Source organism: Notolabrus celidotus, chromosome 7 (assembly GCF_009762535.1).
Source record: "Notolabrus celidotus isolate fNotCel1 chromosome 7, fNotCel1.pri, whole genome shotgun sequence".
In the NCBI taxonomy this organism is placed as follows: Eukaryota; Metazoa; Chordata; class Actinopteri; order Labriformes; family Labridae; genus Notolabrus; species Notolabrus celidotus.
The window spans coordinates 21,101,632-21,126,865 of NC_048278.1; the positions used below are offsets into that span (position 1 = coordinate 21,101,632).

The 25,234-nt window shown below is 43.1% G+C and overlaps 1 protein-coding gene across 2 annotated transcripts in view; it reads right to left on the reverse strand.

The window, feature by feature from the left end:
• The window catches only part of dlc1 (DLC1 Rho GTPase activating protein), a 98,363-nt gene that overhangs the window by 4,475 nt on the left and 68,654 nt on the right, over nt 1-25,234 (reverse strand). Inside the window, exons 1-10 of one of the 2 annotated variants that reach the window (XM_034688361.1) lie at nt 18,823-19,119; nt 12,419-12,490; nt 10,674-10,755; nt 9,190-9,253; nt 5,413-7,070; nt 4,417-4,596; nt 2,659-2,818; nt 1,444-1,651; nt 666-882; nt 120-234 (exon numbers count right to left, since the gene is read on the reverse strand). In XM_034688361.1, coding sequence (XP_034544252.1) covers nt 120-234; nt 666-882; nt 1,444-1,651; nt 2,659-2,818; nt 4,417-4,596; nt 5,413-7,070; nt 9,190-9,253; nt 10,674-10,755; nt 12,419-12,490; nt 18,823-18,835 — 2,769 coding nt within the window. In that variant the 5' untranslated portion in view covers nt 18,836-19,119. Of the gene's footprint in view, nt 1-119; nt 235-665; nt 883-1,443; nt 1,652-2,658; nt 2,819-4,416; nt 4,597-5,412; nt 7,071-9,189; nt 9,254-10,673; nt 10,756-12,418; nt 12,491-18,822; nt 19,120-25,234 lie in introns of those variants that run through there. The other variant, XM_034688360.1, reaches the window with a different exon arrangement.

A 25,234-nucleotide genomic window follows, 5' to 3' on the forward strand; every position in this document is an offset into this window, starting at 1 on the left:
ATGTTACACTGAACACACTGTCATACCTGAAATTGGCAGGTTGCCACAGATACCTGAATGTCTGTCTGTCTGTCTTGTAAAATGAAGTTAAATAACAGCACAGAGTGTTATTAACTGACCCGAAAGAGCTTCCTGCACTCCTGGATCATGTGTGCCAGGCCATGAGTGGCAGCCAGGTTCTCATTCAGGTCTCTCTGGTCTGGCTTCCCCAGTGTCTGCTTCCTGTTCATCACCCTGCCAGAAAAAAGACAAGGTAAGTAACAGCACCCATACTGTATCCACAGACAGTCAGTGTAAGAGAGGTCAGAGGGAACAGGTTGGTGGTGAGAAAGAGGAGAGAAGTTGAACCTGATGAACCCTCTTCTTCCAAATATGGAACAAAATATACGTTTCTTATTTCAGTCAAGATGTTTATATAACCCTTCTATTTCCTGTGTCTCTCTCCCTTCCTCCTCCCTCACTCTCTTCCTATTTCCTTCTCTGTCCCCTATCTAAAGTATCCTGCTCTTTTGTTGCATTAGTGGGACCCTTTCCTGTTTTCAGAATGTACAGAAGAGAAATGTATGCATTATGTAAGCTGCTAATACAATAAGTGTGTCAGGAACAGCAGGAAAAATAGGCAATAATGCAATTAGTGACAAAGTAATGCAGGGACAAATACACACCTCGGGGAAGAGCTCTCCTTGCGCCGCAGAGTGTTGAGGTGAAACAGTGAGGGGGCCAGACAAACAGCCAGGTTGGTGGGAGTCATCTGGTTCTCAGACACGCTGGCTGTCACGTCGCTCAGCAGACACAGCAGCGTCCGCAGCGCTTCACGGTTCTCGTCGGGAAGCAACAGCACAGCAGCGCGTACGGCCTGCAGGCGGAGCTCTTTGGGCATGTCTGGAGAAGGAGGAGAAGGAAGTTTATAATGTTACATGCAGAAAAACATTAACATGTCCTGCTATACTATTTCCTCTTTTTGTATTGCTGGCAAACAAAAGTGGGAGTTTGTTTAGCGTACTTTATTCACAGGCCGAGAACGAGCTGTGATAGGATCTATGTTGAGAAAAGTGTGTTATATAAGCTGATATGTGTGTGTGTGCACGTACACTTCATAATCCACACATGGCTGGTTTAGCTTCACCTTATATAAACAGTACCAAAAGCTGCAATCATAAAGGAAAAAAAAACATGACAGGACTTCCATGAGTCACAGAGGGATGAATCAATACGGTATCACATATATCACCTCATTCCACAGGTATTTCCTGCACTTATCTTGTTTGTGTTCTTGCTACAGTTTCACAAGTTCTTGCTTCATTGCAGGAATCTTTTGCAGCTCTTAAACAATACGCTTCATGCAGTCATCTAACAGATGTGTGGCTGTGAAGTTAAGAAACGTGTGACTGCATGTGGATGTCCCTGAAAGATGTTGTTGATAAAATGTGTCTCTTTTCTTACACTGATAAATCTGGAGGAAGGTCTCTGACAGTTTGCTAGTGAGAAGGGGTTCTGGTAAGTCTCTGAAGTACTGCTTCAGCATGTCTGCAACGTCGTACGCGGACTGGCTCTCGTAGTTGACTCCGCCCCCATCTGCACCGCTCGCCTCATTCATCTGACGAAGGGCTTGGATGCGGGATTTGACTCCAGATTTCCTGAAAAGACCCACCTGGAAACAGAGTGAAGGAAAAACAGAGGAGTTACATCACATAAACCTGATAAAGTCAGCTTTGAACTATAATTCCTTATTAGACTCAGTTTGATCCTCTTATTAAGCCGTTTTAAAAACTGAATTATCCATCCAAAGCACACGCTAAAAACATCTTAGACAGCTGGAGGTTGTTTCCATTCAAAATATCCCAGACTTATGCCCAAATCCAGAGCTTACAGTCAATATTGTTACATCACAACAGATCCTGTTGTCTGTATTTGCAAGAAAGCTGCGTAGCGCCCAGTGGGCATTTTGCTGAATACTAAACTTGTGTAGGACTTCATCAGTAGCCATGTAAGGCTGTATGAAAGGGCAAAGCTTGGGAGGAAAGGAGTAAAAGTCGGCTGGCCTGCCCAGCCTGAATATTTTCCATGAGCTTTCACCGCTCTTAAACAGAGGCGCCTTGTCCTGCTTTGACAAGAACACCATTGCTCCTTTTACTGTTTTGCCGTACATTAGCGGCTATTTTCTCTATCTTCCCTCTCTCTTTCCATTATGAATGTGCACACATACACTGAGATAAAACTTTCAAAGTGTCTTTAATGAAGTACACAGACACAGGGGACTTGACAGCAGCATACTCTGACAGTCTCCAGGCCTTACGCTCCAGTGAGTGTTTGACAGAGAGAAGAGAAAGAGAGGGACAGGCTGAATCTGCACACATGCTCACAAGGCAGGTATAAGTTTGTTTTTTTTTCCAAGTCACTGCTTCCTCTTATGTAACATTTAGTGAAAAAGGCATGGATGAACATTTGACTGATTGCAGATGTCCTTATATTCAGATATTATATAATGCAGCACCTTAAAGAAAAGTTCCGCCTTTCAAATTTTCAAACTTCAAATAGAGTTAAAATTTCAATGACTGACTGACAGGGACTTTGATGTTATGTGAACACTGTAATTACAGTATATGCACAGGTATACATATTCATCCATGAAATGTGTGTATACATTTGTGTGCTTACCTGGTCGAGGCATTGGTTGCGTAAATAGCGCATGGCCTGCTGGATTCCCTGAGGGAGGGGCTGGCCTGTCCGCTGGACGATGACTTGTAGTGGCACACCGAAGACATTCCTGTCTTTGTAGTCCCGCACCTTGATGCGCTTCATAAACTTTGGCACAGCCCTGCAACATACAGGTAGAGAACTCATCAGTATTGGCTTCATGTTGACCTGAATTGATATTAAATTAGTAATTCAGATATAAAAAAAACCCTGTCAAAACTTATATTCATTCTTACTATGCGAGGAATCTTATCTGTTAGGACAGATCTTTTGATAATCAGGGCTACACAACTCTAGAAAAGCAGATAAACTACAAAGGGATAAAGAATTTAATCTTCCTAGTGTTTCAAAAAGTTGTCATTTAAGTTCAAAGTAATCATAAAACTATGTGGGATGAAATTAACTTATGACAGAATTAGTCAGGCTATTAACATGCATGACTATTTGTATATGTGTGTATCTCTGTGTGTTTGTGTGTGTGTGTGTGTTTGTGTGTGTGTGTGTGTGTGTGTGTGTGCGTGTGCGTGTGCGCGCGCGTGAGAGTGTGTGTGTGTGTGTGTGTGTGTGTGTGTACTTGGATGCAAGGGAACACCAAGTCTACAACCACAACCTCAAGAGTTGAAACATGCAACTCCAAACCATTTCACAAGAATGCACCCACAGATTTATGGCTGTGCATCTTTCCTAATGGGTGTGAGTGTGTTTAGCAGAGAGACGCTATGCGTGACTCAGGACAAACTCGTCTTTGTGAGAACGAGCATTCACAAGACTCCGAGCGCTTCTCAGACCCACACTTTGGAAAAAGAAAAATTGAAAAAGGAGCATATTATGATCCCAGGACAGAATTCTGAATATGTGTGGGCCTCCAGCAGGCAACAAATACCCTCTGTCTTACAATGAGCGCCAGCCTGTCATAAGACAAGCTGAGGGCATGACGCTTTCTATTTCTGTCTTAGAAAGGGAGGGGATAGGGCAAGTGGAAAATGCAAGAAAATGATGTGATTGTTTCCATTAAGTTCATTTCTATCATTAAAAATTGTAAAGTAGAATAAAAGCTTCAGATGTCAAAAGAGGAAATATTATGTATTAATACTAATTGGGTTGGTTTAAGCTAATTTTAGCCCATATTTAACAGTGAAAAACATCTGGAAATATAATTAATTTCAGATCAGAACTAAGCCTTGTTTCTGCCACTCCCACACTGCACTTCTTGAATTGAGACTTTCCAATAAAATCACGCATCTTCAGCCTCTCACCAGGGATTTGACTTCAGAAAAAGGAAATCACTGAATGTTTGGTTGCAGATGCTACAAAATCTCTGAGGCAGAGAGGGAGATTGGGTACCACTGGGTAATCGTAAACAGGGTATTAAATGACGTCAGACCAATAGCCGGGAGCTGCTTGCGAGTGTAGTGGTGGAGGGATAATTGTTGGGGACCGATCTGTCAAGCCGGCAGCTCTTGTAACACCATGCGTGTGAACTGCCATGATTGCCCCGTTGACAAAAAGACAATGTACACCCCTTCCCAGCAATTATGGGCCTGGGAAAAGAATGTGAAACCTAACCTCTGTGGACAGCCGTCACCACGCTACACAACAACCTGCAGACGGAGGGCACTGGGAGAAAGTCTGGGATGGGAAGGGTTGTAATTGAACGGATGGAAAGCATTTCACTTCATCATATTCAAAATAGCTGTCCTCAACACTCTGTCCACTCACCAGCTGAAGCCATGTTTGTTTGTTGGGGTGTGTCTCTCCAGGAGAGCGGTGAGCTGCAGCAGGGAAAGCTTCTGCAGCAGATTCATCTGTAGCACAGACTGGCAGCTAATCTGTAGCTGGGCCGAGGCCAGGCTGGGCCGGTGGGAGTTCTGGAAGCTTGGCCAGCGAAGTTTCTGCGGTCTGGGGTGGAGAGGGAAATAAAAGGGGGAGAGCACAGATTGAGATGCGAAAAGAAGAACAGTCATACAGTAAAAAACTGTACTTTAAGTCCTCACATATGCGTCACACTTTTGAGTACATATAAACACAATATTTGTAGTTTTCTGTGCCAAGCGATGCGGTTAGGGATTAGAGGGATTTATGTACACATCAATCAAGAGACTAGCTAAGAGACTCTGCCTGTGGATTCCTGAAGGAGCAGCAACAGTCACCATGGGGACCAAGCAGCATTCCAGTGTTTTCAGCAGCATTACGTAAGGAGAACAGTCTCAGCGTGTCCCCATGTTTATCCTCAGCTGTCACTTTCAATGGAAAACATTTTTATTTTTTTTGGTTGGTACCTCAGTGTTTGTCTTTCTATTGTGTCGTTGTTGTCCTTGAGCTTTACATGCTTCATGGTAATGTTTGGTTTGGTTTTACACAAGAAAACTAAAATGCATGGGGGAGGTTAGAAGCCGAGAGTTGAGCTACAGTTTACTCTGTTTTATGAAACAAAGGTAGTTGAATAAATACTAGTATCAAAAAGTGATAGAAGGAAAGTTTCAACTGGAATGAATTTATCGAAGACAAATCAATTCAACTTCTGCAGACGAGATTTTGCAAAACCATGGTAGGATTTCAGTTGGTTCTTTCTTAATATGTTACAATGTTACAATGTTACAATGTCATTTAGCAGACGCTTTTATCCAAAGCGACGTACATACGAGGGTGAATATGGGTGAACTGGCCCTTTAATTTTAAGACACACATTTGAAGGAGACACTCTTTTTGACTGACCTGCTGGTTCTGGTCAGAGATGCCCCAACACCAGAGTCTCTCCTTTCTCTCATCCCCTCCTCTCCTTCGCCCAGAGGGTTCCCCGTGCTGTCCTGGTCGCTTCCATTCTCTGTCTCCTCCAGCCGGTTCTGCAGAGGAGATGATGGGCACGGGGAAGCCGAATCCAGCGCTGAATCTGAGTCCCCTTCTTCCTCTTCATCCTCCTCCTCTTCCTCCTCTTCTCCAGCGACAGCCTCTGACCAGGCATTTACAAACCGCTGCAGGCCGCTGACGTGCTGTAGCACTTGCTCCAGTTTGCGTTCATCCCCCTCTTCCTCCTCCCCCTCTTCTTCTCTCTCAGTGTAGGGGACATTGTCGTAAAAGCTGAGCCGGCTGTCCACGGAGCCTGAGGACACATGGCGCTGGCGTCTGCTTTGCCGCCCCCTGAGGATAACCGAGTTCCCGTTATCGTTTTCGTTGTTGTTGCGTGAACTCCCGTCCTGAAGGGCTTTGGGGAAGGTTCCCGGCTTGTGACCTTCTGGTAAATAGAAGAAGATCATGCCCTCCTCCTCCTCTTCTTCTGCTTGCCTGCTGTTACCTTGAGCGCTGCAGTTGTTCCTGCGGTTCTGCTCATTAACTGTCATCCCGTTACTTGCTTGGCAGGGGATGGGCGGGGCAGATTTGGGTGGAGGTGTGGGCTGACGATCTGAAGCTTGTTGAGGGATGCTGAAAGGGTCAAAACCCTCCAAGTACATCCCTCCTCTCTTACTGGAGCCAGCTGCTATGCTGTGGCTGCGGGCACGGGTCACCGGGCTTGGCGTACTCACTGCACTCCCGCTGCTGGCTTCAGACTGGCTGCTCCCAGTGCTTCCAGTGCTGCCGTTGCTGGTCTGGGTGGAGTAGGAAACAGAGCGATTCCGGTTAAGTGTCATAGTTTGAGTGGGATCGCGGTGGTGATTGAGGTTCAGGTTGATACTGGTGATGTCCACACAGTTGAGCCTCCGCAGCTTGTCGTCATCTAGACCCTCTTTGATGACAGGGCCACTGATTTCTATCTTCCCTCCACCTGTGTTACCCTTCTTCTTTCTCTTTGAGGTGGTGCCGCTGCGCAGACGCAGACTCTCCATCCTCTTGAGAAAGCTTTTAGCTCTTGACCGTGTGCTTTTGCCGCTGCCACCTCCTCTGTCTAAACTTCCTCCTAGTCCTCCCATCCCAGTCTTCACATCGAAGGTGAAATGTCCAAGTGTCTCAAGGGGTGATGGAGGCATACCATCAGACAGAGAGTCCTCGTTGGCACACCCTGACCCGCCTGTGCCGGAGGATGAACACATGCTAGCTACAGAGCTAGCACGAGTAGCACCGACAGGTACAGTTTCACTTGTCATGGAGGCTCCATGGCTCTTCTCTTCTCCTCGTTCTCCACTCCCGCTGCTGTGGATGGATCCCACTTCAGGCTGCTCACTGAGGTCTGTCAGCACGCTCTCTGAGCTGTTGCCTTCACACAGGGCCAGCTGTCCCTTCTGGGCTCCTTGGTCCTTAGAGAAAGTGGATGGTGCAGTGTCCATAGACAGCGAGGAAAAGACTTCCAGCTCGTCCATACGGGACCAGCGTTTGCTGTCCCTCTGGAAGGTCCAGCGGCCACTGATGGCACACGGCTCGTCTTCATCTGAGTCCTCGCTCTGGAAAGGAGAAAGGGAGGGGACAGGGGAGGGGGAGAAAGGAATAGCAAGAAGAGATGGAAAAAGAGAGGAACAGTTAGGACATTATAGGCTGCTATGTTTCCCCCTTTGTCTCCAACATTCCTCACCTTATTCCAGGAAACTTTCTGCTGAAATTATTTTTATAACTCTTGAACCTTTTTCACGTTTGCACAAGTTAACATTTAGTCGTTATGGTGGTTAGTTTAATGATGTAAAAAAAATGCTTTTGCATAACACCTCTTAAACTGAGGTGCTGTGGTTAAACAAAGACTTGATGACACATGGATAAAACCAGTTAGCATGATTCGGTCTCTTTCTAACTTGAATGCACAGTACACTCAAAGTTGAACAAATGTGGCCATCACTGAGTTACAAATAGAGCACAAGCATCTTCACAAAATGCACACACCTCCCCCAGTTTGGTTAATCTGTCTCAGGCCCTGGAGGGAGTTCAGGAAATTCCATTATGACCCCCATAGCTCCCAATGCAGCCAGCCAGACTGGGGTCACTCCCCCCCTACTGTCTTTATCCCCTCTGTCTGTACATATGGACACACACACTGAGTGTGAAACTGCATAGCTGATGCACTGCTACTGTCCATCCTTTTTCATTATCCAGGACAAAAATATCCAACCTCTTTCACACACTCAAACACACACACACACCCACACCCACACACCCACACACACACACCCACCCACACGCACACATTCACACAGGGAAGCTTAGATCTGAGCTTCCAAAGTGACCGCTTCACACTTTCTGATCAAAGAGAAGGACTTAACCCCCCCCCCCAAAAACAAACATCAAAAAGCTTTAAATATGTTTAGATTTCAAATAAAATGTTAAGTAGGAATCTTATTTGAGATTCATCAGGGAATGCTTTCTTTTTTTTACTTTAAATGAAATATAACCAAATAAATTTCACAATATCACTCAATCTTTTTCCCCTATTCAAGTGCCAGTGTTCTATTTCCACTGCTCACATGGCCTCCACACACAGGCTTAGTTAATTATGTGTTTTGCAGTGGAAATATGATGTAATGTCAAATAAAAAGTGAAAAGAAGCGTGGCCTGTCCCTGCTTCATTCAATGCTTTTATTTAAGACAATCATCTTAAGAGGACATGGGACATTTCTGGTTTACATTTGAGTTTTTTCCTCAAGTTATGCAGCTTGGAATGTGAGATAACAGTAGCATGCTTCATTGTGTGTAGAGAGCTGTGATTGGCCGATACAGCATCAACCATTTCTCAACATTCTGCAGATATCCTCAAACAATCAGGCCACCAAAGCATTCAGTGTAGCAGTGCCAAGCTTAACTATTTATAATTACAATTAGACAGATTGAAAGAACAAACCAGAAATAATGGGAGGCAGACAGATTGAGATTTAAGAGAGGGAGAATGTGAAGACATGAGGAGATCAATGCATTCCTGAGCTGTCTGAGAGAAGGGAGGGGGGGGGGGGGGGGTGTCATCCCACAAACATGGCAAATAACCTCTTTGACTCTTCTCTGTTGACTCCCTGAAATGAAAGGTGCTGCAGAGAGGGTCATCCTAATGAATACCACCACACACAGAACAACGATGTTACTATGTAGCACTTAAGGCTATAAGGGAAACTGGGTTGATCTGAACTTTCTAGTTTACTTGGACACGCACAGCTGTACAACATTTCCAAGAAAGTTGTCTCCTTAAAGAGTGTAGGTCAATTTTTCTTAAAAGCTATTAAAAGCACCACATTGAAAAAGTGGGATACTTTTTCTTTTTTAGGTGAGAAAGAAGTATGAGGAAGTACTTGAGGAAGACTAGGAGCCTACCTTGAGTAGGAGGAGGACCTGTTGAATGCAACCCCTTCATTTAGACATTAAAGCTACCCTCCCTCCCCCAAGGGTCCTTACAGCCCACTTGATTTAGAAATAAACCCAACAGGTGCCCTCTCATTAAACAAGACGAGAGAAAACACAGCATTGCCCTGTGGCCAGGAGTGAACCGATGGTTGAGGTGAGGAAATTCAATTGTGGTTGAGGAGAGGTGCAAAGAGGTTTTTTTCCTAAAGACGGGAGTGGAGTTAATATATGTGTGTGTGCACTTACTCTTTTTCTTTGCGGTGAGATCTCCAGTCTCATAAGAGCACACTTGTTGAGGGTGTTCAGTCTCCTGCAAACACAAACGCAATAGAGTGGTTACATTTAAATGTTTTTTTTTAATTGCAGTCATTCATTTTTTTGTAAAATAATCAAGGGGCTCTCATGAGGAGGAGGATGCATGAGAGAAAAAAGGATGCAATAAGAGGGGGAAAAAAAGAAGAAGAGAGATTTGGTGCACCTGAGCTGGCTAATGAGCTGCTGAAGGATAATCCTCATCTGAGTGGTAGGAGTAAGAAGAGGGGAAGCAGGAAAAGGAGAGAGCGAGGAGAATGAAATTTGCTGAAGTGGCGACAACATTTTTGTGAGCAGGGGGGGCAGAAAGCTTATCCCCCAAGCCACCTGGAGAAGGGGAGTGAGTGGGTAGTGGTGGTGGGGTCCTCCCTCTCTGGAGAGCTCTTAGAGCAGATCATGTAACAAAGGAGAGATGAAGGGATGGGGACCTGGGGATAGTTGGGGTTGTGTGTGTGGAGGGTGGGGAGAAGGGGGGGGGGGAAGGCTGCCAAAGAGAGGAGACATTGAGATGATAGCTTCCAGATGTGTGTAGGGACACCTGCTGGGGTTTATTACTGAGACTCAGAATTTGATTAAGGAGTCGACTCCATTAAAGGGCCGTTAACCCCCCTCCTTAGATGCTAATTAATGTGGCACCAGTGGGTTTGAATCCCACTGGTGCCACCAGTCACACTATCTGCCATTCTATTACATATACCAAATCTAAGATTTTTAAAACTTTAACTAGACACTGGAATCGATTTTTTCCTTCAATACTGTCTGGATTGCAATATCAGTTTCATTTAGAATGTAATGCTATAATCTGCTACCATGAACATTTGACCCCACAACAGGTTTTAGAAACATTATGGCGTTACAACTACAAACAAAGACACTACGATGCCAACAGAGAGTGTACTATTAGTCAAAGCTAGCAAAAATTAAAGAATATTTGTTTTCCACTAATATTTTGTATATATTTTATGGCACTGGTATCCAAGGGGTTCTCTCTACCCAAGTCTAGGTATTTGGGAACTGGTGCTGTGAAGGTAAGGTCTTTGGATCTCTATCTCTACATGTGCCCCAGCTTTTGAAGCAAATGAGGCAAGAAAATAAAGACCGAAAGTAAAGAGCGTTGCGTGACATCCAGAAGAGAAAGTTCAGGGTGAGATATGTGATTGCAAGGATGACACAAAAGACTCTGATGACTGAGGTAAACACTATCAGTCCCAGAGAAAGAGAAACAGAATGAGAGAGGGCGGTATGGATGTAGAAAACTAAATGGGAGAGATGGAAAGGTACAAATATGGCTCCAAGGTGCTAATCGTGTCATTCTTTCATCTCACAGGCAACTTTCCAAAGCATGCCTCCTTTTGAAGTTTTTCCCTCATGCTTTCTTTCAGATAGTACGAAAGGTTCAGTATGAGCGGTAATCTTACCTGCAGAGAGCTTCGATAGCGTCTCGATCCAGGAAGTCATGGTCTCTGGTGACTGAGGAGATGTCGATGGGGAACAGGGCGTCTAAACAGAGAGAGAGAGAGAGAGAGAGAGAGAGAGAGAGAGAGAGAGAGAGAGAGAGAGAGAGAGAGAGAGAGAGAGAGAGAGAGAGAGAAAGATCAGTGTAGGTATCTCTCTACTGCTGATTGGATCAATGTGTTCTGATCAAACTAAAGTTATATCCCAAATGGCCTCAAAAAACACCCACCCACTCAAACACCCACAAGGGCCCTTCCGTCCCAACTTCTCCCCCCATACAAGGCCCGATGAAAAGCTAAAAGAGGAAGTAGCGTCTTAGCCGACCAAACAAACACAGCTGCAGCTTTCAGAGCGGGCAGGCAGGGGGGATGTGGAGCACAGAGGGAGAGAACAGGGGATTGATTGAAGAATGACAATAGGTACTCCACTGCTGCTCAGAGGTCCCACTTCCTTGTCTGCTTTTCGGTCTTTCTTCCAAAGTTTAACTTACTAACACAAAGAAAGTGTGCCTTAAATCTAAACACTATAGTTTGGTTTATAGGTAGACTTAAGGGTGGCCAGATTTAAGATGTTTCTGGAATGTGTCGACCCAACCCAAAATGAGAATCTCAGCAGCATCTAAATCCTCTGGGGCGATGATGATAAGAAAATGCTATTCAGGGGAGGCCGGCACTTTTAGCCTACTGTAATGAAACAGACCTATCAGTGGTCTTATCTTTAGTGGGGCAATAGTCTTGACAGCTCAGACAATAGAGATTAGGCCATGGATACAAGGAAAGGAAAAACAAGTCCTGCATCAACTCAAATATCTGCTCTCCTTGTGCCATGTGCATAGTGACTGATTGTGGTTTCTGCTTTTGTATTATGTCATGTGTGTAAAAAAAAAAAACAGAATCATCACCTGTGCACAAACACAAAGAGCTTCCCTTTCAAATAGGAAACCTTAACGGTTAACTCTGGAAATAAGCAAAGACCAGTTGACAATGATTGCTTGGCCTCGCTGTCATTGCCCTCTAGTTACATAAGAGGAACCATTGTGGCCATGGTATGCTGTAGTATAGTTGGAGGAGCTATATGGAGTGTTAAGAATGTATGATGAAGAATTTTTGTGGGTGTTTATTTAAAACTCAAGAGTCTGCAAAGCATTCTTTCTGGACCATTTGTCAGTGTATGAGTAACTTTTGAGGGTATAGGAAACATTTGTTAGTGTTATATTAACGCAGCGAATAAGACCTTTGGTTCCTAAAGAGTAACTGTACAAATTACATCATAGCCAATGTTAGGAATATGGTAGAGTGTGCTTCAGTTTGTAGTTTTAAGCTGTAGCTTTGTGTACACCTCAGGAATGTGGCTCTGTTGGTGGTGTGTATGAATGCAAAGCAGGTGTTGGTGTTTTGTGTAGATCACAAAGGACAGGATGGAGTTTTGTTATTAAGATTAGGTGAAAAATTATGACTCACAGATTGGTTGCATGTCTTATTGGCATTAGCTACCTAGATTAATAGCTGGCTTAAAGCTTATTAAGTGTTGTCACAAAAAGAACTTAACTTTTGGGATCATTTAAATAACATCATAACTTGGATCTGATGATCCCTAGTATAATGCTCCTTTCTCATGAATGACAATATACCGTTATTACCCTTCCTGTCTTAATTATTGCCACTTAAAGTGGGGGGAGTGGATGGTTGAGTCTGGTTGAGGCCCTTACCTTCATAAAGCTGTGCATACTGTGGGAACCCTGCTGCTCGGAGCCAGGTACAGGCCTCTTTGGCTTCGATTTCTGCAGAGGACAAACAAAGGAAGAAAACCAAGACATGTTAGGTTTTGTGGGGGACACTTCAACCAACTTGTGTAGAAAACATTCTCCCAACACGATTATCAGAACAGATCAGAGCCTCCGAAACATGTACAAAGAGTTCAAATTCATCATAACCACTTGAGAGTAAATTCAACTTCTTTTTGTTCTTTTTAAAAGGCAAAACATTGAAGTGAGACAAAGAAAGATGCTAGCAGCTTATCAAATGTGAACCCCTTGACCTTTTTAGCTATCTCACACTTGGTCACTCTCCTCTCACATGCTCCTAAAGCTAGAGCTCAAAGCATCACCCGTGCAAATTGTGTTAACCCCATCACACTCCAAGTGTGTGCCACTTAAGCTCCTTATGCAGGTATGGTGATGGGTTTTCATCGTTCCCACAGAGATCTTGGAATGAAAATGTCTATATTTAGCCTCTTACTCTTACGACACAAACTGCACCTGTGTTTTCAAAGTTTTTAATGTTTAATTTATCTAATTGTTTTAACATTATTGCCCTTTTCTCCCAGGTGGGAACGCCACAACAGCTGTACAACATGATCACAACACAACTCCAACACTGCCAGACAAAACTTGTTCAAACACAGGGTGCAACATTTGGCCTTCTTATGCTGAGTACAGACAGAGTGTTGAGGTCTGATGTGTCACAGGAACCTTAACAATGTCTCCCAATTATCTGAGAAAGTCTTTAGTTGACACGCACCAAATGGCTACAAACACATTTGCCCTCACTATTCCTCCTCATCACCCCCTCAGCCAGCAGTCTGCATAGAGGAGACAGACAAAAACATGTCTCCATGCCTTCAGGAGCTTACTTTACAATGTCTGCTGTAGTGAAATAACAGCTAGTACAAATGTTGCACAACCTTGAAAAAACTTGTAAACCAACAATGGCAGGATAAGAAACTGTTAAGCCATAGATGAAATTGACAACATACAGAATGACTGCTAAACATGAAAGCTTGAAACATGCTGATCCTGTTAGCAGTGCTAGTGTTTGTAAAATCTGAAATCAAGGCAGGACAGTTAGGCGTTTCCATCTTCATTTCACCAACCCTTAAATTGAGACATCATAGTTATGTCCCTTACACTTTTAGAAGGGTGCTATGTTAAGCTTAGCGTGACTGAGCTAATGATAGTAACAACCAGTAAAGAGGTACAGTGTAGTTTATTTTATCTTTGAAACACCCGTCTGGCAGTTCCACCTCATCTCAAGGCTAAATTACACAAAAGAATTGTTATGTTTCAGCTCAAGCTCAAGACCAGGAGCATAAAAAGAGCAGACGGAGCCAGAAAGTAACTGAAGACTCCAGTGTTTTCTGTTGACAAACTACAGAAATAATGCAGAGGTAAACATGCAATAAATGTCAAACAATTGAGACTCGACCAACTGAGAAGTGAGGCAACACAAAAGTAAGGTGACCATAAAGTTTTGTCTGACAGACAGACAGGGGTCAGAGGAAGACGTTTGTTTCAAAGGGTCTGGGCTCCTCCGTATATGAGCATTTACATACCAACAACAAGCCCAGACGGCAGACAAACCCACTAACAACAAGGTGCGACACGACCAAAACGGGGTCTCCCCGTCTGCCACTGCAGGGGCCAGCACTACTGGAGTAACCACTGTGACACCAGCATGCACCCAAGTGTCAAACAACACATTAACAACTACGTTCTAACCAAATTTTCAGTTGACAAATGAACTACCATCCTTCCATGCAGATGTGAATGGCATGTTTCAGACACTGTCTGTTTGGTGGGTGTGTTAGGCGGAGTATTTTTGGAGCGTAGTGAACCCAGAGGAGTTTAGAAACCAATGGGTAATTATACCAGCATTCTCGAAAGAAACTACTGCATAGGGCTGGAGATTCTTGTGTTTGCTTGTGTGTAACAGTGTGTGCACAGGCCAGTCTGTGTGTGTTTGCAAAGACCAACCTCATGTTTAAAGACAAACCACTCAAAAGACAGTAAAGCTATTGAGATGCAAATTAGACATACAAACATGTGGTTAGCTTTCCACCCCCAAACCCCAAAGAGAGGGCTACGGGATCGATTAAGTGCCTTTGGAGGGAAGCTATCCAGTGACACACCCCATTGGGCTAGAATGTGTGTCAAATCTACTTTACAGTGACATAATGTGGAGTTGGTGAGCCTCAGAAACAAAATAATGACAGTATTCACAAGCAGATGGGCAAAACTGAATAATATTTGTCATTGCACTTCATTGTGTTGCCATTCACTGAAGCAGGAATATTTTTCCATCTTTTGTTCGGCTGCAGGAAGTGGACAAGGGCATGGGGCATCTGGCACAAACAATCCAACAATAGAAGCACACACACATAGCGTCTTATGCATCTAGAATTCAGAAAAGGTTGGTTCAACGAAGCCATAAAAGAGGTTTTATAAAATATCTCAGGCATTCTGGTCATAAAAATGTCATCCTACAACACCCCACCCAATCCTTCACATTAATGTTTACTTTTCAAACTTCAGGTTCATGGTTTCTTTTTTCATTTTCTCTCTGTCCTCACTGTCCAAACCAATTCCTTAGCCCTCGCCAGGGAACTACCTCACTTCCTCTTCCTGCTTCCCACACAGGAAGAGAGCTGAGCGGCGCTGCGGTGGCTGCTGACCACCCGGCTATAAGGCCCTGCCTTCATTTGTTCCTGGCCTGATAATAGGCAGGGAGGCAGCCAAGACAAACACTGGCTCCGGCGATTGTGTGCAGTAGCCAAACGTCCTCATGGTTAAAGACAGCTACAAAGCCACACTGGACAAACGTGTACAGCGAACACTTAGCACTTCAATATGATAGCAAACCAATGTCAATCACAGAGTTCTCCTCAAATAGAAAAGTGGATTCCACTAGCTTGGTAATGATGCTGATATTTTGCCTACAAGTGCCAAGTTGGCTGGAGTACAACAGATTACAAATGTGGAGGGAGTCGAGCCAGCACCACAGTTTCAAGGCCAACTACAGTACAGAAAATACTGTCCTGGAAAATTAATTATCCAACGGTTGACTGAATATTACAAAATGTGCAGTGTAGTTTTTGGAACAGCACATTCAGGACACGTTACTTTTCATGTGTTCGTTCAGCTTTATTATGGAGTACCAACTGTAAGAAAGGAGAGCAAGTGCAGAACAGTATTGTTATTCCAAAACACACACCAGTAAGTGAGACTTTTAAGAGCGTTTTTAATTTGGCCTCAGTGACTTCCTCCTACAGCTTTTAGCAACATTAAGAATAAACGGTATGTAACTCTACGACTGCAAAAGGTGATCTTCTGTCAAACAAACGGTACTCCTGTTTGGTCATCTTATTAACACTTGTTGGGATAGAGATGGGTGGACTAAAAGTCTGGATAGTTTAATATGTGAATCTATCTGATCCTGCCGAGGGAGCCACAGAAGATGTCTGAAGTATGTCTGCCAGGCTGGACAGAGAGACAGATGTATTTGTGGCTAAAACTGGTCAAGCCTCCTTTGAGGTCAAGTTATGTGTTGGGTGAAGACAAATCTTCTCAGTTCAAATAACATTTGTGAATCGGTTCTGTCTGAAGTGAAAACAGCAGTAATACATTCTTTGTCAGAAGAAAAGAAAGGTAAGAGCGACTAACAGCAGATAACAAAAGCGATAGAGTTGAGCTGATGCTAATAGAGATTTCATATGGATCCCGAGGGGATTTTCTTCTGGAATCGGGCCAAAGCTAAACTGGTAAGCAGGCAGTCGGGGTTAAGCCTCACCCTCTGCTCTGGGGTATCAACTTCTAAAATTATCCATCATAGTCAATGCTTTTCCTTTCCGTGCTGTTAGCCTAATATTCTCTGCTCGCTCTCTCTTTCGCTCTGCTCTCTTCAACTCTGCACAGCCCTTCTCTTCTCGCCTTTCCTGTGGCAGGAAATTCTCACAATTGCAGACCAAAATTTCCCTCCCTTGCAGGAGGCAGTGGGGTCTGGCTTGGCCGAGTCTGAATGCTCAGCTCCAGTGGGAGTTTGTCAGCAGCTAGCAAACAAAGGATGCTGCTCCCCACCTCAAAGGCTCAGCTTCATACACGGCAAGCTGGAGGTCGAGAGTCTGAATACAGTTATCACCAGGGCTGGGTCTTTGAAGTCGGCAGATAGAGAAGAATGTTTGACTAACAACTGTTGGGAATTGAGGTGGCTTATCTGGAGTGAGCTGATCATCACTGGGTCTCAAAGTGCTGACTGTAAAACAACTCAAAATGCAGGCAGGGGGGTTCTTATCAACTTCAGGTCTCAGTGGGTCATTCTGAGGGAGCTGCAAAGTGGGTCTAGACAGGTGAGGTGATAAGCCAGGCCAGACTTGGGGGCACAGTAGTAATGTAGACCAAGCAAAACCAAAGTGGGGCTGCTGCCATTTGTTTCAAGACTAGGGCTAACCCTCGATATGTCCGTGAACTTGAAAACCATCTCTCTGTTGGATTTTTGTAGGAAATTATCACAATGGCCTTAACAGCTGGAACCTTGATAGCACTGGAACAACTGGGGACACCAGCCTTAGTTGCGTGGCTGGTTTAAAATCCTTCCAGTACTCTCCTGGAATGTAAAGATGGGCGATAACAGATTTTTTCTTCCTGATGGGTATAGGGTTTTCTGATTCCACGGCTGAGACAGCTGGTGTTCCCTGAGAGGGTCTGGCTGTTAGCAAAGTGAGACGATGCCAGGAATATCACCATCTGGTCGGCCTCAAACTATGTCCCTTTTACACACGCACACGCACACACACATAAGAAAGAATAATGAGGTTACCATGGTCCATTCAAGATATCTACCACCAGTCTGGACAAGCATGAATGCATGGACATTTAGGCATTCTAACACACAGCTGGTCTGCATGGATCATCGCAGCGCTAACCCTAAAGGCCCCTGTTGCACTCCCCGACGAAAGATTTATGCTCACACAGAGGGTCCCAAACGTGGATCAGGTGACCTGGCATGCTCAAACCCACTGATAAGCCTTCCACAGAGAGATGACAACTTACATGTCAGGGTCCCCCCTTTGAAAACTATACATTCAAAAAATCCCAGGACAGCTTAGGTACCATAACCAAGGGAAGGTAAGACTGAAGAACATGTGTCTGCTCACAGGATGGGAAGAAACAGAGTGCCAACTGGATGTACATCTTTCAGATAAGAACTCTGCTCATTTCCTGCTTCACAAAGAGTGCAGATGAAGTGCATTTCCTTCATTTGCTCTTCTTTCAACACAACTGTGAACTATCTGCTCAACTGTTAAACCATTTAGTCTGACCCTTGAGTGAAAGCAATTAAGGGACATACAGAAGAAGAAAAATATATGATTTCAAACTCGCACATTTAATGTTAGTGAAATCAATCTAACTATTGCTCATTTAGATTCCAAAATAAAGGCTGGATGTTTGTGTGTGTGTGTTTCTGAGCACGTTCCTGGTGGTTATATTGCCCAACTCATATCTGTTCCAGACCCTAGGTAGCTGATAAGGAGCCATGTGTTGGAACAAGCAGTTAAAACAGTTAAGAGAAAGGCCAAAGCCCACAAATCAAGTGAAGCCTGCCAGCACAGGACTGAAAACGGGATTTTATACAGCCATAACACATCCACTCAACCCCCCCCCCCCCCCCCCCCCCGTTAGCAAAAGGTCGGCAGGCAGGCAGGCAGGCAAAAGGCACAGGCAGTTGAACAAACTGGAGGCACTGTAAAGGCTGAGACGTCGCGGACTGGTTCTCTCACATAATCCCAAAAGACACTAAATACGATTTAGCCTGAACATTCCAGTTCACGACCTTGTTTCCACAACACGGATCAACGCTGGATCCAATTAAAACGACTGTGTAAGCTGTAGTCCGTGTAAAAGGAGGCATTTAAACCAGAGATATGTCTGCAGTCTGCAAAGCATCGTAATTAGTCGTGCGTAATTTTTGAAAATGTGCATAAACGTATAACTAGTAGATTTTCACTGAGATGTGCGCATGAGTTAGTGCGGTGGAGACGCGGAGTTGTGCGTAAGGCTGGTATTTCTTATCTGACAGCCCGCAGAGTTGCGCCTTAAAGATGACTTAAATTGACTTTTCATTGTAGATAGAAGACAAGAGAATCGTTTAGGGACTTAATATAAGTTTTATCTCAAAATTAGGACATTTGTGACTACAAATTACGCCTACAAGTAAGTTTTTCTCGTCCAAGATAAACAGGAAACCTCTTCATGGTCTGGACACGTTTTAACTTAGAACACGGAGCTATCAAAAAACAATTTTTCATACATTCACTGTAACAACTACTGAACAGACTTACGTGTCAATATCATTATTTTGTATCTCAGTCGCGACCAGCCTCAGCAGAAAAACGATCTCCCGGTTACTGTCCAGTCCAGGTCAGCTCCACTGTTGAGGCGAAGCCCACATGATAAATCCAGAGAAGAGAAAACTCAAGAGTTACACGGTCTTTTGCAAAAGTGTTCTGAGCGTTGCGCGAGGTAATAAATCCATGGTTATAATCTGATTTGGCAGCGATAAACTCAATTCCACAATTTTCAAATCCTCCCCACACTGTGAGTCCCTGAATGAAGCGGTCCTCAGCAGGAATGTGAATGGAGAGCAGTGTGATTCAAGCTTTAGGAATGGACAACTCTCCCGTAGCTCCACCCCCACCCAACCCGCTGCTCCCCACCTGATAAGGAGCTGGAGACGTACAGATCCACTCAGGACAACCTTAGCTCACCACAATGTGCTGGGACAAAGCCTATGAACAGTTTTTATAGGTTTTATATCATAAGAATAGAGTTTTTTTTAAATTTTGGTCTGCGCCTTTGCTTGTAACATTTGTCGAACTTAGAGCAATCATTTTCTTTTGTGCAATTAATACACGTGTCCTTGATAAAGAATGCTTACAAATTCGAAGCTCTTAAAATCGAAAGTAATTAAGTGAGCTCCCCAGGATCCCCTTTATTCATTTGAGCCCTTGCTGGTCTATTCCACCTCCCCTAATGGGCAGCCAATGACTCAGAGGTTGGTACCCAGTTTGCATATCATTAGAAAATACTGCAGACAACTGAGAGACGCTCTTTTGTGTCACGAGATTAGTCTGAAAAGCGCAAGTGGCTCAGTGAAAAGAGAACTGTTGCAGGTATGGTAATGCCTGTGGTCCTGCCCCTGTCCACGGCGCGCGTGACTCACGCACAACACCTCTTCAGGTTGACTGGACAATAACGACACATTTAGCGTTGGAGCAGGACAGATGGTAGGACATGTTGATTATGTAAACAGTATGATGCACCACACTTTGTAAGCATCAACAAAGAAAGTCAGTATAATAACCAGTAATTACGGTAATAATAGGATGAATCAGAATGTTGATTTCTTGGTATCCTAAGGGCACAAAAAGTGAGCTTACATAAATACAGTCTCTTTTTTTCTTCCTGTTACAATAAAAAAATAACGTTTTATTGCAGCTTGACAATCCCTTTGTCTTCTGGAAATTAAAGTGCCTTGTTGGAATAGATGAAATGAATGTGTGTGCCTGTTTTTGGGCAGGGGCCTTACTCATCTATAATTGATCCATTTCCACAGTCTGTCCAGTTTTCCTGTTTTCTTCTCTTTCTTGGGGACTTGTCCTGCACAGTTTTCCAAGAACTTCTAAATACGTCAGCGTTTGGCACCAGCTCTGTGTTAGTGCCATGGTTACACAAAGGCACTGAGATGGTACAAAAAAGGGAAAGCCAGACGAGTCACCATGTGGCAGGGAAATACATGTAATACACGGCTCGGCCTGCCAAGAGGGGGAGAGGATGATGCAGAAAATCCTGGCTGGCTAACTGAGCAGTCTGGTGTTGGCTGCTGCACCGCTCCCAGCTGACAGAGGAGTCACAAGTGATTCATCCAACAGAGACCCTGCCAGCTTTTGGAGGGAGCAAAATCAGGGGTTTGTTCAGCACAGGCTTATTAGTGGATGGGTGGGGCTCATTGGAAATGTATTGATATTTAACAGGATTTAAAGAGTGTGTTTTAGAAGTGCCAAGAACTTATCAACAAAACATCATTGTTTAGAAGTAGTCCATGTTGTTTGCTCTGTTAGGAGTTCCCGGAAAGTCAAAGCTAGTTTCCAAATTATAAAAACACATTAAACTTTGTTTTTTCAGCCCTTCATTAGGGTCTCTTATGGTCCAAGGACAGATTACAAAACACTTTGTGCACATGATTTTGAAATAATGCAATGATTCAGAAGTCCTCTTCTGAAAATATCCCCAGCTATGAACCTTAATCCATTGGATTATTAAATCCTGTATACCTAATGTTTTCATTAACTTCATCAAAGGATAATTTTAGCTGTACTTCACAGACGAGACAACAAATAAATCAAAGTTTGTTGAAAGGGGACGTGCAGACAGATATCCAATTTGGCTTTTACTTGATTAAATCATAATAATCAAAACATGATCATAATTTCTGTGATTTTTTTGCTAATCTCTCTGGCATCAGAGCAAAGCAATTTTTTTCTAAGTACAAGCAGTTCTACAAAATTCAAGTAGTTTAGAATAATTGCAGAGGTTGCCAGTTGCACAAATTGCACTCTAAATCACCTTTAAGTCCCCTTACTTTCTGTGAAGTAGATAGATTGCAAACCTCCAACGATAGCTGGGTGGCACAAGATTATTTTTGATATAATACATTACAGATCTAAGTGTATAATAAAGGTATTCTATAATATCTGGTCCCGAAACTTGGAATATATTAGTACTAGATTAGTCGCCATTCACAGATCAGATTACTATTTACGATTGAGTTGCACAGATTGTGCATTAGTGTTAGTGATGTTGTGTTGTGCAGGATTGTAAAACTGGGATGTTGTTCGATTTATTTATTTGTTTGTATTAATTTATTTAATATTCTATATTCTTAATGTATAATGGCCTCCCATATGGTTTATTTTTTGTCATCTTTTGTATTGTTGGTATATTTTGCGGTTGTGTGTTTCTGATGAAATACAGTATATAGTATAAAACTCAGCATTCAGGGTATATTGTGGTTCACTTTACATATTAAAATGCAGCTAAAGCATTATGTCAACAGATAGTGGGATTACATCATTATTAATAAGACACAAAAGGAAAAAATGTGAGCTTATAAAGTGAGGAAATCTTTTGTGATTTTTACCTTAAATTAATAACCCAAAGAGAGAGAGGGGGGACAATAATAATTGACTGATTCTTTGCAAAAGAGAGAGAAAGAGGAAGAGATAGAGGGGTAGAGAGAGAAAAAAAGCAAAGAGAGGAAGAAGAGATGAAGAAAGATTACCAAACAAGGCCAAATCCCTGAGCCACAAAAAACCCGACCACCCAGACACTGCACCCAAAACCTCAACCCTGGTCTACCCTCATCTGAGACGGGTCAACAACCTCAACGCAGAGCTGAGGGGGGACACACACTCTCAAAGCTGTTTTGAGTTGATAAATACACAATAACTCCAGCGACTGTTGCTGAATGTGTGTGGTAAAGTGTGAGGGATCAGACGAGCAGACTGCCGGTGCTGCCAGTTTGCTCGGGGCCGTATGAGTGTGTCTCTTCAGAGTGTCTGCAATTTTCATTCATCAAAGCTCGTCAGAGTCAGGCGCTTGTTTGGCTTATGATTCAGATACGGATCAAATGCACACAAGTATAATGAGGGCTTTGGACAAAAGAGAGGAAACAATGAGATGCATCAGCGTTACAGCAGGCAGACATGGGGGATTAAGGCTGCATTAAATGCAACTCTTCCTGGGTAGAGGAGTACAGATAAACACTTTTACCTTTAGAGAGAATCATATGGGGAAGTTTCTACGGGTTATCTTTTGATTCAGTCTTATTCACATCTTTTTCTGTGGCTGTCCTAAACAACCACTTACTCAAAGAAAAGAAAAGATAAAAACGAGTGTTAAACCAAATGAACTAAAACATTTGATCATAATAAAATGGCCCCTGAATGCCCCATCAACCTGTTGCTGCTAGGTGAAGCTACTGTTGTAGGCTGTAAACTTTACAGTGTCACCTCTGACCCTAACACACAGAGGGAGGGGCTAGAAAAAGAGACCTAAAATAGTTAAAAAAAAAAAAAAAAGATAGAGAGAGACTTTTCTTTTCCTGGAGCGACAGTAACCAGGTAATAAATGAGAGAAAAATAGAAATCTGAGAAAAAGATCAAAGATTATTGACAGCCTTCCTCTGAACTCGCCTTGAGGGTCTATGTTTCCCTCCTTTTTCCATTCCTAACCCCAAACAGCGGGGCCAGGTAAGGGTCAACGGATGGACGTGTCAGTCCAACACACACACTAACACCCAAGGCCGTGTCAACAAAGGCACAGAAAAGAGATAACTAAATTATGGGTCGGCAGAGGTCACAGTGAACATGCTGGAATAGAGATGAACATGCTAGATGTGTCTGAAAGGCTTATCTGCCTGACTATTTATTTTATGGTTGAGAATTACAGATCACAATAGCATAAGTATTTCTAAAACAATGGTTAGGTTATAAAGTAGCATGACACAGTGAAAAGAGGGCATTTAAGTGTTCATTCCAATGCTAAATTTACCAAGTGTGTGATTATGTTTAATTCAGAGACAAGCTTCTATCTCTGTCCTTGAGCCCAAAGTCTAAATCTGTCCAATGACAAGTGTGTTGTCTGCCTTTCACTGATGCAGTTTGAGATAATGAGTGTAACTGCTGTGTGTGAGAGGGACAGAGATGGAGAGCGAGACAGAGGAGGAGGGAAATAATCTTTTCATAACAGGAATTTCCAGAAATAGCTCATCTATGGTTGGGGTGGATCAGCCCAATGAGACACTGATTAGAGAGAGAGAGAGAGAAGTAGGGAGAGAGAGAGAGAGAGAGAGAGAGAGAGAGAGAGAGAGAGAGAGAGAGAGAGAGAGAGAGAGAGAGAGAGAGAGAGAGAGTATACGCTTACACACACACAATGGTAGGGAGGAAGTGCAGGGAGACAGAGGCTTGGACCAGCACACACACAAACACACACACACACACACGCAAACAAAGGAAGTGTGAAGCAGACAGTGGACCAAATGCCTTGCCAACAGCCTCTACGGGCTTTGATGGACTGACCACGATCACAATAGAGTCTGACACACACACTTAGACAAACAATGGATTGGTGTTGTACTAACACGTAGTTTTCAACCAGGTGCCAGAGTTAACAAAGAAGGAAAGCTTTATGCTAGATAATATAATCAATTCATTTTTTTATTCTATACCCCTAAGAAAGGTCCAACGAATGTATCTAAATGAACTGCATAAACTTCTACATCCAGATATGCTTCACTATTGTTGCTGAAGGTCAAACAGAAAAGGTCTTCTCCTTAAAACAAGATTAATGATGAAGAGTCTCGACACCACTGACATTTTCCTCATATGACATCACAGAACATTTCAATAGAGAATAAAAAAAAAGAGAGACAACCAATTATGTTTGTACAGGTACTGCAGATCATACTGTGCATTTATCTGCAAGGTGTAAGATATGATCTCAAAGACATCAATACACACATAATCACACACACATGGTTTGAATCCACCCTGGCTCATTAGTGTTTTACGACATGATCAGAATGCAACAATCAAGTCCCTCGTGAAGTGTTCAACACTGTTCAAGTCCTGGCTAAAGGTTATTCTTAGAGGTGTACTGTTAGATGTTTATTTGGATTATGATGAGCTGTTACATTTGCAACAAATTATATTTCTTGAAGTCAACATGGAGCACATTGAAATAAAACACCAAAGAGGTACCACAAGGTCTGCTTAGTACCTCACGGTGCAGTTGCATCACTGCAGGTCTCTGTGTTATCCGTATGTCGTCAGACAGGAGGAGTTATTTTGTAGTTCTCAGAACAGTTGGAGCCCCAAGTCATCTTTTTCCTGTTTATGCAGAAACTGGTGATGATGCTAGTTCTGTGAAAGCTGATTAGCGGCACTATGTTTTAGCCTTGTGATTAATCTGATACATAAGTGGCTGATACTGAAAAAAATAACTGTAACACTAACAAACTGATAAACAATCATACATCTTCTCTACAAGTCTTATGTTGTCATGAACCCAGTGCGAAACATCATACCAACGGCTCCAGCCAAGGCGTCCGCCATCTTTGTAATGTATGTGAAGTTGCCAAATAACTTCCTATATGTGGTGTGAGTCCAAAGTCATAGTCAATGATTACTTTTTTTTTCAACTTTTAGAAATAGTGCATGATGAAGTGAAAGAATGAACTGCATGTGCTCTTTTTGCTTCTCGGCTGATCATTGCCTCATGTCAAATGATGGTGCACCAACACTTTAGGCTCTGGTAAGGGAGAATCCAGTTTAAACCACTCATCCTTGGGAATGTTGTGTTTGGTCTATCTGGTTGTTCTTCCTTTTGGTGTCAACCTGAGTTTGATTAGTTCTAACTGTTCAAATGCTTCGTTCCTTTAAATGTTCTCCAAAGATTAGTTTTAAATCAAGTCCTTCAAAAATCCTTAAACTAATGTGTCCAACGCTATGACACACATCATAAACAGCATGTTAGCATAAAGCTGTAAAGTATAAACTCTAAAACCTGGCCACTTTTGGCTGAGGTAAATTATTTTCACCCAGTCGACTGTAAATCTTTGAGCATGACCGACATCTTAAAGGAGTTAAATCACCATTTAACTTTAAAGCACAACCATATGTGACTGCTGACCAA